At 39.4% G+C, this 15,481-nt stretch overlaps 1 protein-coding gene across 1 annotated transcript; it reads left to right on the top strand.

The window, feature by feature from the left end:
* Positions 1-7,276: 7,276 nt before the first annotated feature.
* Positions 7,277-8,254, top strand: LOC132241887 (olfactory receptor 52E8). Its single transcript, XM_059710844.1, has one exon. The coding sequence runs from the start codon at positions 7,283-7,285 to the stop codon at positions 8,252-8,254; it is 972 nt and encodes a 323-aa protein (XP_059566827.1). The 5' UTR covers positions 7,277-7,282.
* Positions 8,255-15,481: the final 7,227 nt, after the last annotated feature.

The following is a 15,481-nucleotide window of genomic DNA, read 5'->3' as shown; positions in this document are numbered from 1 at the left end:
GAGGTTGGTGTGCATGTTTATTAGAGACACAAATGGGCAAGGCACCTCCTGGGCTCCTTGGCAGAAGCAGCTGGTGACAGGACCTCCTACAATGGGACTGGAGCCGAGTTCACAGGGGACAGGACTGCTTCAGTATGTAGGTAGGACACCATCCGCTGATCTGCCATTGGCTTGCCTTCTCAAAGCAGCCTTTCTCCAGCATGGGCTCTACCTGGGTTTTACAAACTCCTACCTGGATCCCAAAGCTCCCACAAAGGTATTTTTTCAGTTATTATATTTAGGTCTTTGATCCATTTTGAGTTACTTTTTGTAAATGGTATGAGTTATGTGTCCAACATTATTCTTTGTTGTTGTTGTTGTTATTAATCCTCACCCATTGATTTTTAGGGAGAGTGGACGAAAGAGGGAAAGACAGAGAGAAACATCAATATGAGACGTACTGATTGGTTACTTCCTGCACACGCCACCTATCAGAGCCTGGGCCAGGAAGAAACCTGCAACCAAGGTACATGCACTTGAGCAGAATCAAACCTGGGACTCTTTGGTCTGCAGGCCAATGCTCTATCTACTGAGATAACCAGCTAGGGCCAACATTATTCTTTTTATGTGGATACACAGGTGCCCTAGCACCATTTTGAGGATACTATTCTTTTCCCCATTGAAAGGTCATGGCACCCTTGTCAAAAATCAATTGACCATAAGCGCATGGATTTATTTCTCAAGTCACAATCTTATTCCATTCACTGAAAGCCTATTGCTTTGCCAGTATACTTTTTTTTGAATGCTGTAGCTTTGTAATAAGCTTTGGAATAAGGAAGTGCTGGTGCTCCAACTTTATTTTTCATTTTCAAGGTTGTTTTGTTATCCAAGGCCCCTTGATATTCCATATGAATTTTAGAATCAGCTTTCACTTTTCTGCTGAAAAGGACATTGGAATTACAATAAGGATTGAATTGAGTATATAGATCACTTTAGGAAGAGTTGTCAACAGCATTGAATCTTCTAATCCATGAATACAGGATGATTTTCCATTTATTTTGGCCTTTTAAAATTTCCTTCAGCCGTGTTTTGTAGCTTTTAGTGTATAAACCTTGCACTTCCTTGGTTAACTTTATTCCCAAATATCTTATTTTTATTTTTTTTGATGCTGTTGTAAATAAAATTGTTTTCTCAATTTTCTTTTTCAGATTGACTATTGCTGGTATATAGAAATACAACTAATTTATGTATGTTGATCTTGTATTGTGTAATTTTGTTGAATTTTTTTATTAGCTCTAATAGCTTTTTGTGTATTCTTTATAATTTTTTTTTATTAATCCTCATCTGAGGGTATTTTTTTCCATTGATTTTTAGAGTGAGTGGAAGGGAGGGAGAGAAACATTGATGTGAGAGTGAAAAGGAAAATAAGGGAGCAACTGTTGGAGCTTACAACGGAGTTCAGTATCTAGTTAAACAGTAATCTTACTTCCCCATTCTAACTGACTTGGGCAGAGCTGCAAAGCCCACCCTAAGGGGCCCGCCACAAGAAGAGCTATATATCAAAACCTCCCCACATTGTCAGTTCAGGCTTTGGATCAAAGTCCCCTGAACGAGCAGCGCTGCATAACAAAGATTTTACTTTCTGGATTCCTCTGGTGCTGGCTGTCCCTTCTCCTGGGTCATTCGCCACAAGAGAAACACAGTGATTGGTTTCCTCCTACAGGCACCCTGACCTGGAGCCCAGATTGAGCCTGCAACTGAGGTATGTGCCCTTGACCAGAATCAAACCCGAGACTCTTCAGTCCTTGGGCAGGTGCTCTAACCACTGAGGAACCGGCTAGTTCAAGATTTTGTCAAATTTTTTTGCACCAATTGAGAGGATCATGTGTTTTTTCCTGCATTTTATTAACGTTGTATAATACATCCATTGATTCTCTTATCTTGAACAAACCTGTGTTCCTGGGCTAAATCACACTTGGTCATGGGGCATAATCTTTTTTGATATGCTGTTGGATTTGGTTTGCTAGTATTTTGTTGAAAACTTTTGATTTATATTCATAGAGATTTTTTTCTGTAGTTTTCTTACTAAAATATGGTAAAAGAACTTATATGCATGTCCTATGGACACAGACAACAGTGTGGTGAAAGCCTGGGGTGGGGCGAGGGCAGGGTGGAGGGGGCAAAGGGAGGGAAATGAGGGTCATCTGTAATGCTGTCAAACAATAAAAAATAAATTTAAAAATATACAATCTGCAACATCACAGCAAACCCCACTGTGCACGTGAAATGACTTTTTAAATTGGCCATATATTTTCTGGCAGAATGAGCCACATTCTGTATTTTAATATTATTGCCTCAGGTTAGCCAGAGGTGACAAATTAAGGATTTCTCAGAACTTCACTGGAACCATGCATAGTCATTTACATGTGTGTGGCTTTCTAGTTTAGTAATATTTCAGAGCTTGGAAAAACTCTGTGTGGTCAACTCATTCCTCAATTTCGCCTTTTAATTTTTTTTGGTCAGTCTCTTGTTAGCTTCAAGCAGCTACAATGTTAAACAACTTCTATTGATTGTTTTGACTAATGGCCCAGGGAAAAGGTCATTCACAGTGAGTGAGTTTGAGTCAGGTCAAATAAAGGTGCACCCCGTGGACAAAAGAAAGGCCATATGCTAACCTGACTGGCTCAGGGAAGGTCTGCATGGCAGGTTTGCAAACTCAAAGACCTAAAGTAACCACAAAGGATGGTAGTGGGTAGTCATGTCCGACGCCAGTTTCTTTCCTGGTAAAGGTCAATCTTTACCTTAAGTGAGCCTATTGTCTTTTTGCAACTAAGATAACATCCTTGTGAAATGCCTTGATGACTTGTAACTTCCCTTTTTCTGGACTCCCCAGGGCACAACCAAATGCACCTGGGCGCCAGGACCGGGACCATAAATTCCTTCATTGTTATTGTAATCTCGTTAATTGTTGACTGTGAACTGTCCTGCACCTGCCTAAATAAAAGAAGCAGGTGTCCATCTTTTCACTTTTTATCCAATCCCAGAGGTTTCCCTGTTTTGCTTTCTCCCGCCTCCCTAATCTATCACCAATGGACTTCATGTAACCCACTTATGTCTCCTTCTTTGATTACAATGTATAAAACAAGGTGAAGAACTGCCATTCTCCAGAGCATTATCCCAATATGTTGAGATTCTGCTTCCCGGCAATTGTTGATAGTTTGGCTCAAATAAACTCACAAAAATTCTTTACAAGTTTGAATGTTTTTATGTTAACAATCCTGTGAGAGGGAATTTCCTGAGAGCTTTCAGATAGGTTAAATAATGACAGTCCTCTGGCACTGTATCTTTAAGATACTAATAATTACTATCCCAGAGGGAATGGGGTTATAAAATATATATATAAATACCTTCTATTCAGCATAATAAATGACAGGCCCCAAGAAAATGCGAGGAAGTTTTCTTAGATATTTAAAGACCAAGGTAAGTAACATATGGTTAGATTGTAGAAACAGCAAAAGGATGGATGCTTACACCAAAATAGTATGGAGAAAAGGTGAAAATAAGGAAAACAAGGCGAAGAGAGGATGTACACTCATAAGCTCTGAAGCTACATATTTACCTACATGTACTTATATCTATGAACGTATATAATCTCACACACAAAATGAAAGGGTGAAAGCCGATATGGAAGGAGATGCACCAATATATCCTTATCAATGTAGGTATTGTTTCTGACCCAGTATTCAGGTGCACAGATGTGAATAACAAGAGGGTAAGGGACTGGTTTTTTCTATTCTCCACAACTGTGTGAGGTATAGTAAAGGGAATCAATAAATGCTTTGAATGATAAATTCATGAATAAGTGAATCAAGAAGCATGACTCTGAAGGATAGACTTTTGTGAAAATAAGACCTAGCCTGGTGGTGTGGCTCAGTTGGTTGGAGAATCATCCCATACACCAAAGGTGGTGGGTTTGATTCCTGTTCAGGACACATACTAAGGTTGTGGTTCGATCCCTGATGGGATGCCTGTGGGGTGGGGGAATGGATGAGTGGGGAGCCAATCAATGCTTTTCTCTTATGTTAATGTTTCTCTCTCTCTCCCCTCTCTTCCTGTTTTTAGAATCAACAATAAAAAACAAACAAAAATAAGATTTAGGGTTCTGATGATGAAGCTTCTGAGCAAGGGATGGCCAGGAGACTACAGGATAACCTGGTGAGAAAGAAAGTGAATATTATGTCTTCTTATGATCATCAGTTGCAAGAAATGGGAATGTGGGTATTTGGTGGAGGTTGGTGGAATAGGGTAGAGTAAGAAGATTCCACATTGAGGAAATGGTGGCTGGATGGCTGGATATAATCCCATGTAGCACTTAAGAGTTAGGAGTTCAAATGAGGAGTTGGGATCCAGTCTTATTTTTGAATTCTGCAGAGCATGGGCAATGTATGAATATATATTGGAAAAATGGGTCAGTATGCATTATAGAATGATTAGTGGTGGTTGCTTTATAAATGTTTGCTGACTAGAAATGATTTTCTCTCAGAGAGGAAGGAGGCACCAATTTTCAAGCCCTCCTAGAAAATCCATAGAAATAAATGGATTGAGTTGATTTTCTTGGGATGTAGCTATATATTTTTTAAAATGTTTCTGCCGTTTGAAGCCCCAAGAGTGACCAAGACACCAGACAAGAGCCTGGTCATCAATCTACTGAATTTCTGAAGGTTATCAGGAGGATGACAGATTCCCTTTTTATGTCTTGACTTGTCACTGTGCTTTTATTTTCACTTTGTCCTTGCTATTCACTCCATCTAGAATAAAATTTTCTTCCTTCTTTGGCTAAAGAATCATTCTATGAGTCTTAGCATTATCCTAACCTCTTCCCTGGAATTTTTCTCATCTCCTCACCTACAACATTCTGCACATACCTCTACATAGCACTTGAAATACAATTTTCAATTTTCATCTTTAGAATTTTATCTTTCTTACTGCTCAGTCATATCCTTGAGGATATGTGACAAGTTTATTCAAAATTATATTCAAATTGCCAAACCAATGCTGATAAATAGAGGGATCACCTCTCCACTTAACTTATATATTCTCCTCTAACGAAAGGCAGAATACTATCTCCAACATTTTTATGTTACAAAATTAAGAACTTCAGCTGTCTCCACTCCAACCTTAGCAGTCCAATTTTACCTGCCCCCCCCCCGCCCCCAAAACACACAGGCATATACATAATAGATATTTCCTGAGAATTTTCCAAAATGTAAAATTATCTCTCATTTTTGCTACTCTTCATAGGTTTCCAATAGGCACAGTTAGAAAGGCATTTGCCTTGACATGAGTTTAAAGTAGGATATACTTACTTTCAGATGCATTTATCTCTGATGGGAGGCTCTGAACTCTGACTTCCCCAACATCCAAGTATTGCTAAATTTGAATCAAAGCATTCTGCCCAATTGTACACATCACAAACACTTCCACATCTTCTTTTATGACTAGTTTTTATCAAATAAATTATACAGCAATGAACTTCTCCCTGTTTGCTTCAAATGTTTAATTTTCTATAAGTAAGCTCAGAATTTCCACATATTACAGATGAGTACTATAATACCAAATCACTTGTTAATTCCTCCTTCTATGTTATTATGAGGAAGACATCCATAAAGACATGATAGTTAAAATAGAATCTCAGTGGGAACTAAATTTTAGAATATCCTAAATGCTTTTGCCCTCTCTCCATGAAGACAACGTAGAGAAATATTTGGATGTTGCTTAGCCCAGAATATTTAGTCTTCCTCCCCCAGCTGACTTATATCTAGACAGTTTTTTTTACAGGATGTGATTAGTTATACTCTACATTATAGGCTCATCTAGATTAAAATAATCTCTCATTTCATGTTTCATCATAACTGCAAAATATTCTTTGTCAAGTATCTCCTCTTGTTATTATTTGATTTCTAAATCTGATCGGTGATTTTTTTTTTCCAGAAACAAATTACAATATGAACTAAGTTCATTATTTTATAAAATATGACATTGAAGTTGCTTGCTGTCACATCCTTTCTTAATCAATTCATCTATTTTTGAACCTTTAAAATCGAGAACTTTTATGTGGCAGAACTTTTTTCAGGCATATGAATAAACAAAGATAAATGGCTTATTACTATCTAAGAACAAGGCCATCCAGTATCTACAACACACATAAAATGCATAAATACATACACACATGCACATAGTAATATGCATTTCACATTTTAGGGGTTTTAGGTTCCATAATAGGGGAATAGTTCAGATTACTAATACCAAAGGAATCTTCATGCACATTAAGCAAAAATATGTGGAATACTCTCAGATACATAGACTGTGAAATTTATTCTTTCCATTTTTTTCTGCCTATCCTCCAGAGTTAAAATTTCCATTATGCAGAGGATATTCTTTGGTCTTCTCTTCTTTATAGCAGACTTTTTTTTTAATTAGGGAAAGTGGTAGCAAAGCAGGCTGGCTTTATTCCTGGTACCATTTGATGCTCAGAGGAAGCTAGCAGAACATTAGGAGTCTATTTAATCCCATCCTTTAAAAAAACTTTAAAAAATCCTCACCTGAGGATATGTTTATTGATTTTGGAGAGAAAGGAAGGAAGGAAGAGAGGGAGGAAGGGAGGGGGTAAGAGAGAAGAAGAATAGAGAAAGAGAGAGAGAGAGAGAGAGAGAGAGAGAGAGAGAGAGAGAGAGAGACATCGATGTGATGTGAGAGACAATCATGGATCGATTGCCTCCCATACATGCCCCAGGGTCAGAACCTGCAACCTAGGCATGTGTCCGGACCTGCAACCTTTCTGGTGCATGGAAAATACTCCAACAAACTTAGCCACCCAACCAGGGCTCCTTCCCTTTTCTGAAGAATGGAGATATAACTGACACATAACAGTATGTAAGTTCAAGGTGTAGAACATGTTGATTTGATAACTTTCTATATTACAATATGATTGCTACCATAGTTTTAGCGATTATTTCTATCACATCACATAATTGTCATTTCTTTTTTTTTGTGATCAGAACGTATAAGAGTTAGTCCCTCAACAATTTTGAAGTATATAACAGTGTCGTTGATGAAAATCTTTATTTAATGTCATTTTTGAATAGGAACATAAAGAGATTAAACTGTTGTGTGTGTGTGTGTGTGTGTGTGTGTGTGTGTGTGTCTTTTCAGGAATCTAGGCATATGGATGAGGAGCAGGAATCACTAATGGAGAGTCCATAATTGTCTCTGATATGCACAGCAGCTAACAGTGGCAGGAAGGATGTCTATGCCTAATGACACCCGGTTCCATCCTTCCTCATTCCTTTTGCTGGGCATCCCAGGCCTAGAGGACATGCATGTCTGGATTGGATTCCCCTTTCTCTTTGTGTATCTTGTTGCCCTCCTGGGGAATGCTGCTGTCCTGTTCGTGATCCGGACTGAGCATAGCCTCCATGAGCCCATGTACTACTTCCTGGCCATGTTGGACACCATCGACCTGGGCCTGTCCACAGCCACCATCCCCAAAATGCTAGGGATTTTCTGGTTCAACCTCAGGAACATATCTTTTGAAAGCTGCCTTTCCCAGATGTTCTTCATCCACTTCTTCACTGCTATGGAGAGCATTGTGTTGGTGGCCATGGCCTTTGACCGCTACATTGCCATTTGTAAACCCCTTCGCTATACCATGATCCTCACCAGCAAAGTCATCAGCGTTACTGCAGGCATTTCCATTCTGCGGAGCCTGTACATGGTGGGCCCACTGGTGTTTCTCCTCCTGAGGCTGCCCTTCTGTGGGCATCATATCATCCCTCATACCTACTGTGAGCACATGGGCATTGCCCGTCTGGCCTGTGCCAGCATCAAACTGAATATAATGTTTGGCCTTGGCAACATTTCTCTCTTATTATTGGATGTGCTCCTAATTATTCTCTCCTATGCCAGGATCCTCTACGCAGTCTTTTGCCTGCCTTCCTGGGAGGCTCGACTCAAAGCCCTCAACACCTGTGGATCCCATATTGGTGTTATCTTAGCCTTTTTCATACCTGCCTTTTTCTCTTTCTTGTCACACCGTTTTGGCCACAATGTTCCCCAATATGTCCATATTCTCTTAGCCAATCTATATGTGGTAGTTCCTCCAGCCCTCAATCCTGTAATCTATGGGGTCCGGACCAAGCAGATTAGGGAGCGAGTGCTGAGAATTTTGTTCAAGAAAGATATACAAACAGTCAGAGATCTTGAAAGATTTAAATAGAATTCATGTTTTGTGCACTGTAAAATTAGATTGTCTTATGTCTAACCAATTAGAAAAAAGGAAGACAAAGAAAAATATTGAGACCAACAACATTAATTATCTTTGAATTGCAGGTTTTATGTTTAATGTTAATAATATGTACATTAATGATAATATTGAATTGGAACAATTTAGTGTCTTCATGCAAAAAGATGAATTTAGACCCTTATTTTCCGCCATAGAGAAAATTAACCTACAGTAGATCAGAGAACTAAAGACAAGAGCCTTGGTACAAGATTATATAGATAAGACAATGGCAAAAATATTATTAAATGATTAATTGTACTTCACTAAAATTAAAATATATTTTATTTCAAAGATACTAATAATAAAATGAAAAAGCAAGCCACAGTCTGTGAGAAAATATTTTTATATCATATGTATGATAAATGATTTGTATCAAAATATATAAAGAACTCATAATTTAATTATAAACTTAGCCAAATTACCCAATTAAAAAATAGACAATAAGTCAGTTGGAGAAAGATAAATATCACATGATCTCACTTATTTGTGGAATATAATGGAACAACATAAATTGATGAACAAAAACAGACACAGAGACAGAGAAGCATCAATCAGAGGGAAAGCGGGGGAGGAGGGGGGGGGATGAAGGGGGAGAGATCAACCAAAGGACTTGTTTGCATGCATATAAGCATGACCAATGGCCACAGACCCTAGAGGGGTGAGGGCATGAGCTGGGGGGGGGGGGGTGGAGGGGCAATGGGGGGATAAGGACACATATGTAACCTTAATCAATAAAGAAAAAAATAGACAAAATATTATATATGCATTTTTTAAAACATATAAACAATTAGTCAATAAGTACATAAAAATGCTCTTTATAATTAATCACTAAACATGTGCATATTAAAATCATAGTATGGAACAAACATCAGCTCTCTGTGCAATTACAACTTCTTTAAAAGTTTACATCTCTAGAGTACTTTTGAATAAATCTATATAACATCTCCATCTCAGAGTCTTCTAGAGAACCAAGGTGAAGATGGTATTCTTTTCTTTACGGCGTATTTTCAACATTTTTGTGTCATGCTTTATGGTTTTGTTATGAGATTTTTCAAAGCTAATGTGTCTTATTTAGCTTGAAGTTTTTATTTACTTTGGTCTTTGATTTTCAACAAGTTTACTTAATGTGCTATTTATTTTTTAAAAATACATCATTATTATTGAAATCTGTAGCTTTTTAAAAGTAAAGTTATATGTCTTTCATTACTTTTATAAAAAATATGGCTGATATCTTTTCAAATATTGCTTCTATATGAATTTCACTTCTCTTGCCTCATGTGATTCCAATTAAACTTAAGTGGTTTGGTTATTTATCATTGTTTAATAAATTCCCTAAGTTTAGAGTCTTAAAAGATCATCAGTTAATTCATTTCATAGGTTTCATTGACTAGAAATTTAAAGAAGGTAAAAAGGGACTGCTCTTCTCTGCTTCATAATGTTTAGGATCTCAGATATAATCACTCAAATTGCTGAGAGTGATCCAAATGACTGGTGGCTAGAAGTGGATTGTAGCACTCATTTCTAGGATGGTTTCTTTCTCTCATGTCTTGCTTCTAGGCTAGAATATTAGAAATACAGGTTCACCTGGGATCCTTATGCAGAGAACTTACATGTAACTTTTCTAATAGGGTGGTCTTAGAATCAACCTCTTATAAAGGTCCAAAGAAGTAGTCTTCCCATCAGTATAAGATTGAAGTTACATTGCCTATTAAATTCAATTCTGAGAAGTTATATAGCACTGCCTTCAGCATACTCTATTGATTCCAGCAGTCATACGCAGCTCCAAATTCAAAGAGAGAGGAATCAGACTCACATTTATCGATGAGTTGAGTGTCAATTATCTATATATATAAAAGCCTAAGTGACCGAACAACCAAAAGGCCAGTCAATCAGTTGCTATGACAGGTACTGACCACCAGGGGACAGACGCTCAAAGCACAGGATCAGGCTCCCTCCTGCCTGGACCAGGCCTGCAGGGATCGGGTCAAAACTGGCTGTCTGACATCGCCCGAGGGGTCCCAGATTGTGAGAGGCCGCAGGCCAGGCTGAGGACCCCCTCAGAGGCCTCTAGTCTATCTATCTATCTATCTATATATATATATAAAGAGCCAGGGGCCACACATCTGAAACAACTGAACGGATGACTGAACAGGCTGAGTGGGGCAACAAGGCCTTCAGGGGGTTTAGTGAGGGACAACCAAACGACGGAGCAGCAGGCTGTGTGGGGCGACCAGGCCGTCAGGAGGGTTAGTGTGGGACGACCAAACGACTGAATAGCAGGCTGTGTGGGGGACCAGGCTGGCGGGGGGGCGGGGGGGGCAGTTGCGGGCAACCAGGCCAGCAGGGGTGGGCAGTTAGGGGAAACCAGGCCGGTGGGTGGAGGTGCAGTTGGGGGCAACCAGGCTGGCGGGGGGTGCAGTGGGGGTGACCAGGCCAGCAGGGGAGGTTGTTGGGGGCAATTAGGCTGGCAGCGGGAGGGGGGGGTAGTGAGAGGCAACTAGGTCAGTGGGGGTGACAGTTGGGAGAAACCAGACTGGCGGGTGGGGGGTCAGTTAGAGGCGACCAGGCTGGCAGAGGGGTGCAGTTGGGGCGATCAGGCCGATAGGGGTGACAGTTGGGGGCAACCAGGCCAGCAGGGGGGGCAGTTGGGGGCAATCAGGCAGGTAAAGTAGGTGAGCGGTTAGGAACCAGCTATCCCAGATTACGAGAGGGATGTCCGACTGCCAGCAGTCACTCCTAACGGCCCCCCACCGCCAGCCTGCAGTCAGGGGTCAGCCGGACATCCCCTGAGGGGTCCCAGATTGAAGATGGTGCAGGCCGGGCTGAGGGACCCCCACCCCCCAGTGCATGAATTTCATGCACCGAGCCACTAGTACATCAATAAAAGAAACCATTTGACCCTTCTAACATTCTGCGTGGAAATCACTTTAGCTAAATCCAGTTCATTATAAGTGTTTTCTATATTCCATGTTACTGAAGGCAACAGTTTGGCCAAACTTGACATCTCGATGTAAAAGCTATCCCCTTTACTTAAGCTATTAATTCCACCTTTCTCATTTTTCTTCTGTCCTCACCTTCATTCTCCTCGAGGTCCATCAGTCTTTCTTTCTATGCATGGCTTTCAAACAAATAACACATGTTTTGGGTTCATTAAAATGGAACCTAATTTAAGGTAGAAAGTTTCCTCTTGGTTTTCTATTCTTGCATATAAGAAATTCCAAAATTTAAGTGTATAAAACAACAAATCAAATATTTTATTATGTTTACAGATTCTATAAGTCAGGAATTCAGAAAAAGCACACCAAGGAAGACTCATTTTTTTCAACAAAACATAGCATCTCAGTTGGGGTAGCTCTAATGGATGAAATCAATTTAAATAATTTAGAGATTGCAATATGTGGGGTAGGTGATCCAAAGCTAGTTTCTTTACTGATATGTCTGGGCCTAGGCTCAGCTAAGACTCTTATCTGGAGCTAAACTTTGCAAGGTTCCTTGAGTCTGAGTGGTTTCTCTCTGTCCTGGTAATTAGCCTCTTTCCTTGCTCATATAATCATTAAACAACTGGTGGGGTAATCATGAGTAAGAAGTTAGCTCACCTTATTGAGCTTTCCTATCTCTAAAATCTTGGGTTATCACATCACATTTTTGTTGCTTTATCTGGTCTTTCACCTAAATAGTTCATGAGGAGTGGGGCAAAGGAATAATAGGCATATCAAATTTAGGCTATGACAGAGATGATGTAGAACAAAGAGGGAAGACTGATGGGACATATCATTGAAGAAGGCAGATAATCATTTAAATCAGGAATTTAAATGTTAATCAGGAATTTAGGTTTTTAAGTAGGAAAGCAGAAAAGCTACATTGTCATTGGAAAACATAGAGAGCTGGTGACTCTTGCCCCATGGTGCCAGTGTAGGGAGGAAGAACTCTCCAGTGAATATTACTTCGTCTCTGTCAGAAACCCAGGGAGACTACAGTCCCCATCCAACTGGACGCAGGGCCACTGCACCAATATAAATGCCTATTCCTTGCCAACAAGGTGTGGACCCAGAGAGAGGTCAGATTATATTTTCAAGCTCTGTCCTCTCAGAGACATTTGGAAAGCAAGGTAAGACTGTTATTCATAGTTAGGGTTGTGGAAACTTGGGAATGAGTTCATGCTAAGTTAGAATAGAGTGAGGAAAAAAAATAAGTGTGTAACACAGCATTGGAAAAAGGATAAAAAGAATACACAGGCAAGCTTTGGGCATTACAAATTTTATACCATAAATTTTCATGGCAACATATATTCACATCCATAGTCCCACACATACAACAGCAGGTGAGATACAGAAGAAAACTCTATATCAGTTCATTTATTTTTTTCAACTTTATGTTAGGTACAACATCAAGAGACCAAGGACTATGCTTTCCTGGCACCTAGCACATTTTCAGACCTACTAAATGAGATAAGCAGGTATGTTTGTGAACAGACAAATTGACTGAATAAATTTTGAAGCATAACTGTGACTACTAATAAAGTTTTTTATATTTTGTTTTGTTTTATTTTATTAGGGCTCAAGACCAAGGTAAAAAGTTAACTGAGAAATAAGATAACATGTAACTAGTGCAGGTCTTTTCCTAGTAGCATACCACTATGCCATGGGACTATGAATTAGGCATAGATAAGATGAAAGGTGAAGGGTATGGATTTCAATTTTGGTATTACTTACATTGTGGGTCAGGTTTTTCTTTGTGTTGTTGTGTTGTTGTTTTTTTAGGGGGGGGGATGCTCTGTGCATTGTAGGATGTTTAGCAACATCCCTGGCATCTAGACATCAGTAACACTTCCTTTAAGTTCTGATAATAAAAAAATGTTTCCTGACATTCCTAAATATACCCAAGGGGAAAACAATCAATCCTGATGCAAACCGCTGGTATAAAGAATCTCTTCTTGTTATCTTTATCAGGTAGAGGACTTGAAATGGTGTTAATGTACACTGGGGTAGCTGAGGTGGAGGTGTGGACTATAGTGGAGTACCAACATGATGCAGAACCAAGAGAATGACTGTCTGATATAAGTTCATTACAGAACATTAGAAACCATGATCTCAAAGAGGAGAAGCTGGGGCCCAGTCTCATCATTGTACCTGGCAAAGATCTGAGGTTGTATACATCTATATTGATGGGATAGATTGGTTTTTACTTATGAAATGAGTAAGTAACTGGTTGGTTTGCTCATTGGTAACTGATCAATTCTGTGTAGCACTCCTGGAAATTCAGAGGTGAGAATAGGAAAGAGCTTTCTTCTGTGGATAAAACCATAATAATTCTACCACCACATGCTCTAGCTCGTTTGGGTGACAGTTTTCACTGTAAGATAGAGCCATTAATCTCCAGAATCTAGAGAAGGTTGCACAGATCACAGAGTCCAGCTCTTAAAGGACAAACCTATGGACTCACCTTTCAGGGTAGGGCCCATGATAATTTTAGTTCCTGTTTTTAAAACACACATTCATTTCTAGCTGCAATAAACTTCTTGTGCTTCTTTGTAAAATATAGTTTTCGATCCATTTTATATCCTACATAAAGTTTATTTTGTTCAAATCCATACCCACAGTATTTCCTTTATTTTTCTACCATCATGCAACATTTTATTAAAATTTCATCTTTATATCACCCTCATCACAGTGTGAGAGTATTGGCCAAGTCTTATTCAAATTTTCTATCTAAATTTCTACCCAATGTCTCATCCCTTCTTTCTGTTACTCCTAATAGGCCCCAGAGGGGCCACATTTTTTGCTACAGGATGGTCCTATTGTGGATTAAAGGAGGCTTTTTCTGTGCATCTGTCTCTGATGGGTACTACTCAAATATGAACTCCCCCAATTTCCAGGCAACTAGCCCCACACACTATCATTTCCACACTGTTTTCAAAATTGCTTCCAATTAGGAAGTTAGCCAATAAACAACTTCCCCTTTCTTGATTGTCTTAAAATATGAACTCAAGATAAATAAATCCAGGAATTTGCCACTCAAGCTATATAAAGAACCATTTAACAAATTCCTTTTTCATTTAGTACTTAAAGGAGACATTCAGGAAAACATCAAGATTGGGATAGAGCTATGGTCGGCAAACTGTGGCTCGCGAGCCACATGCGACTCTTTGGCCCCTTGAGTGTGGCCCTTCCTAAGCCTTAGGAGTACCCTACTTAAGTTAATAACAGTGTACCTACCTATATAGTTTAAGTTTAACAAATGTAGCTCTCAAAAGAAATTTCAATCGTTGTACTGTTGATATTTGACTCTGTTGACTAATGAGTTTGCCGACCACTGGGATAGAGTATAGCTTTACTAAACTCTAATCTAAAGGTTATCCAAGGTGACACCTCCTTTTCCATGTATAAGTGAGTTAGATGGACTTGAATATGGGAGCTAAAAAAAATGCAAAACTCTTTAGGTAGCCCTGATTACACTTCCCAAGAAAGCTTCTTAAATTAATTTAAGTTTTTGTTTGTTCAATGGAAAATGAGACCATTTCAATTTAGAATATTGTATACTGGTAAATCAAAGTTTGCCCTAACTTTAAAAGCCCCTGTGCAACATGTCTTCATTTTCTTGTCTTTATTCATGATCCAAAATATTTTGGATGAAGATGGCTTTTGGACTATCTAGTTAAGTTGGAAACTATGTTATTAAGCACCTGGTGTATGCTGGATGTTGTTATGAATTTTCTCTGACTCAGTTATTTAAGAAACATTGTTTTCTGAGAATTGTATGTGTGATGCGGTTTTAGGTGCATAAATAAACAAAAGTAAATTTTCAGCCTCTGGTTTCAGGATCAAATAGTCAAAGGTATAGGCACAGTAAAAAAAAAAAAAATGCATATCCTACATAAAAAACCCTAAAATGGCAGAATGACTGGTGGAATGACCGGTCTCTATTACGTGCACTGACCACCAGGGGCAGACACTCAATGCAGGAGTTCAGCCAGAAGCTGGGCTCATGGCTGGCGAGTGCAGCAGCTGTGGTGCGAGCCTCTCCCACCTCCACTGCAGGCGGGCAGTAAGGAGCGAGGGGTCCCAGACTGTAGGGGTCCCAGACTGCAAGGGCCCCAGACTATGATAGGGTGCAGGCCAGGCTGAGGGAACCCCTCAACCCCCAGTGCATGAACTTTGTGCA

This window comes from Myotis daubentonii, chromosome 9 (genome assembly GCF_963259705.1).
Source record: "Myotis daubentonii chromosome 9, mMyoDau2.1, whole genome shotgun sequence".
NCBI lineage: Eukaryota > Metazoa > Chordata > Mammalia > Chiroptera > Vespertilionidae > Myotis > Myotis daubentonii.
Note: the sequence above shows the minus strand (reverse complement) of the source record. Positions and strands in the feature narration are given on the sequence as shown.

Bases quoted from the DNA above. Each gene is read 5' to 3' on its own strand.
- LOC132241887 (XM_059710844.1), top strand. From the start codon at position 7,283: ATGTCTATGCCTAATGACACCCGGTTCCATCCTTCCTCATTCCTTTTG.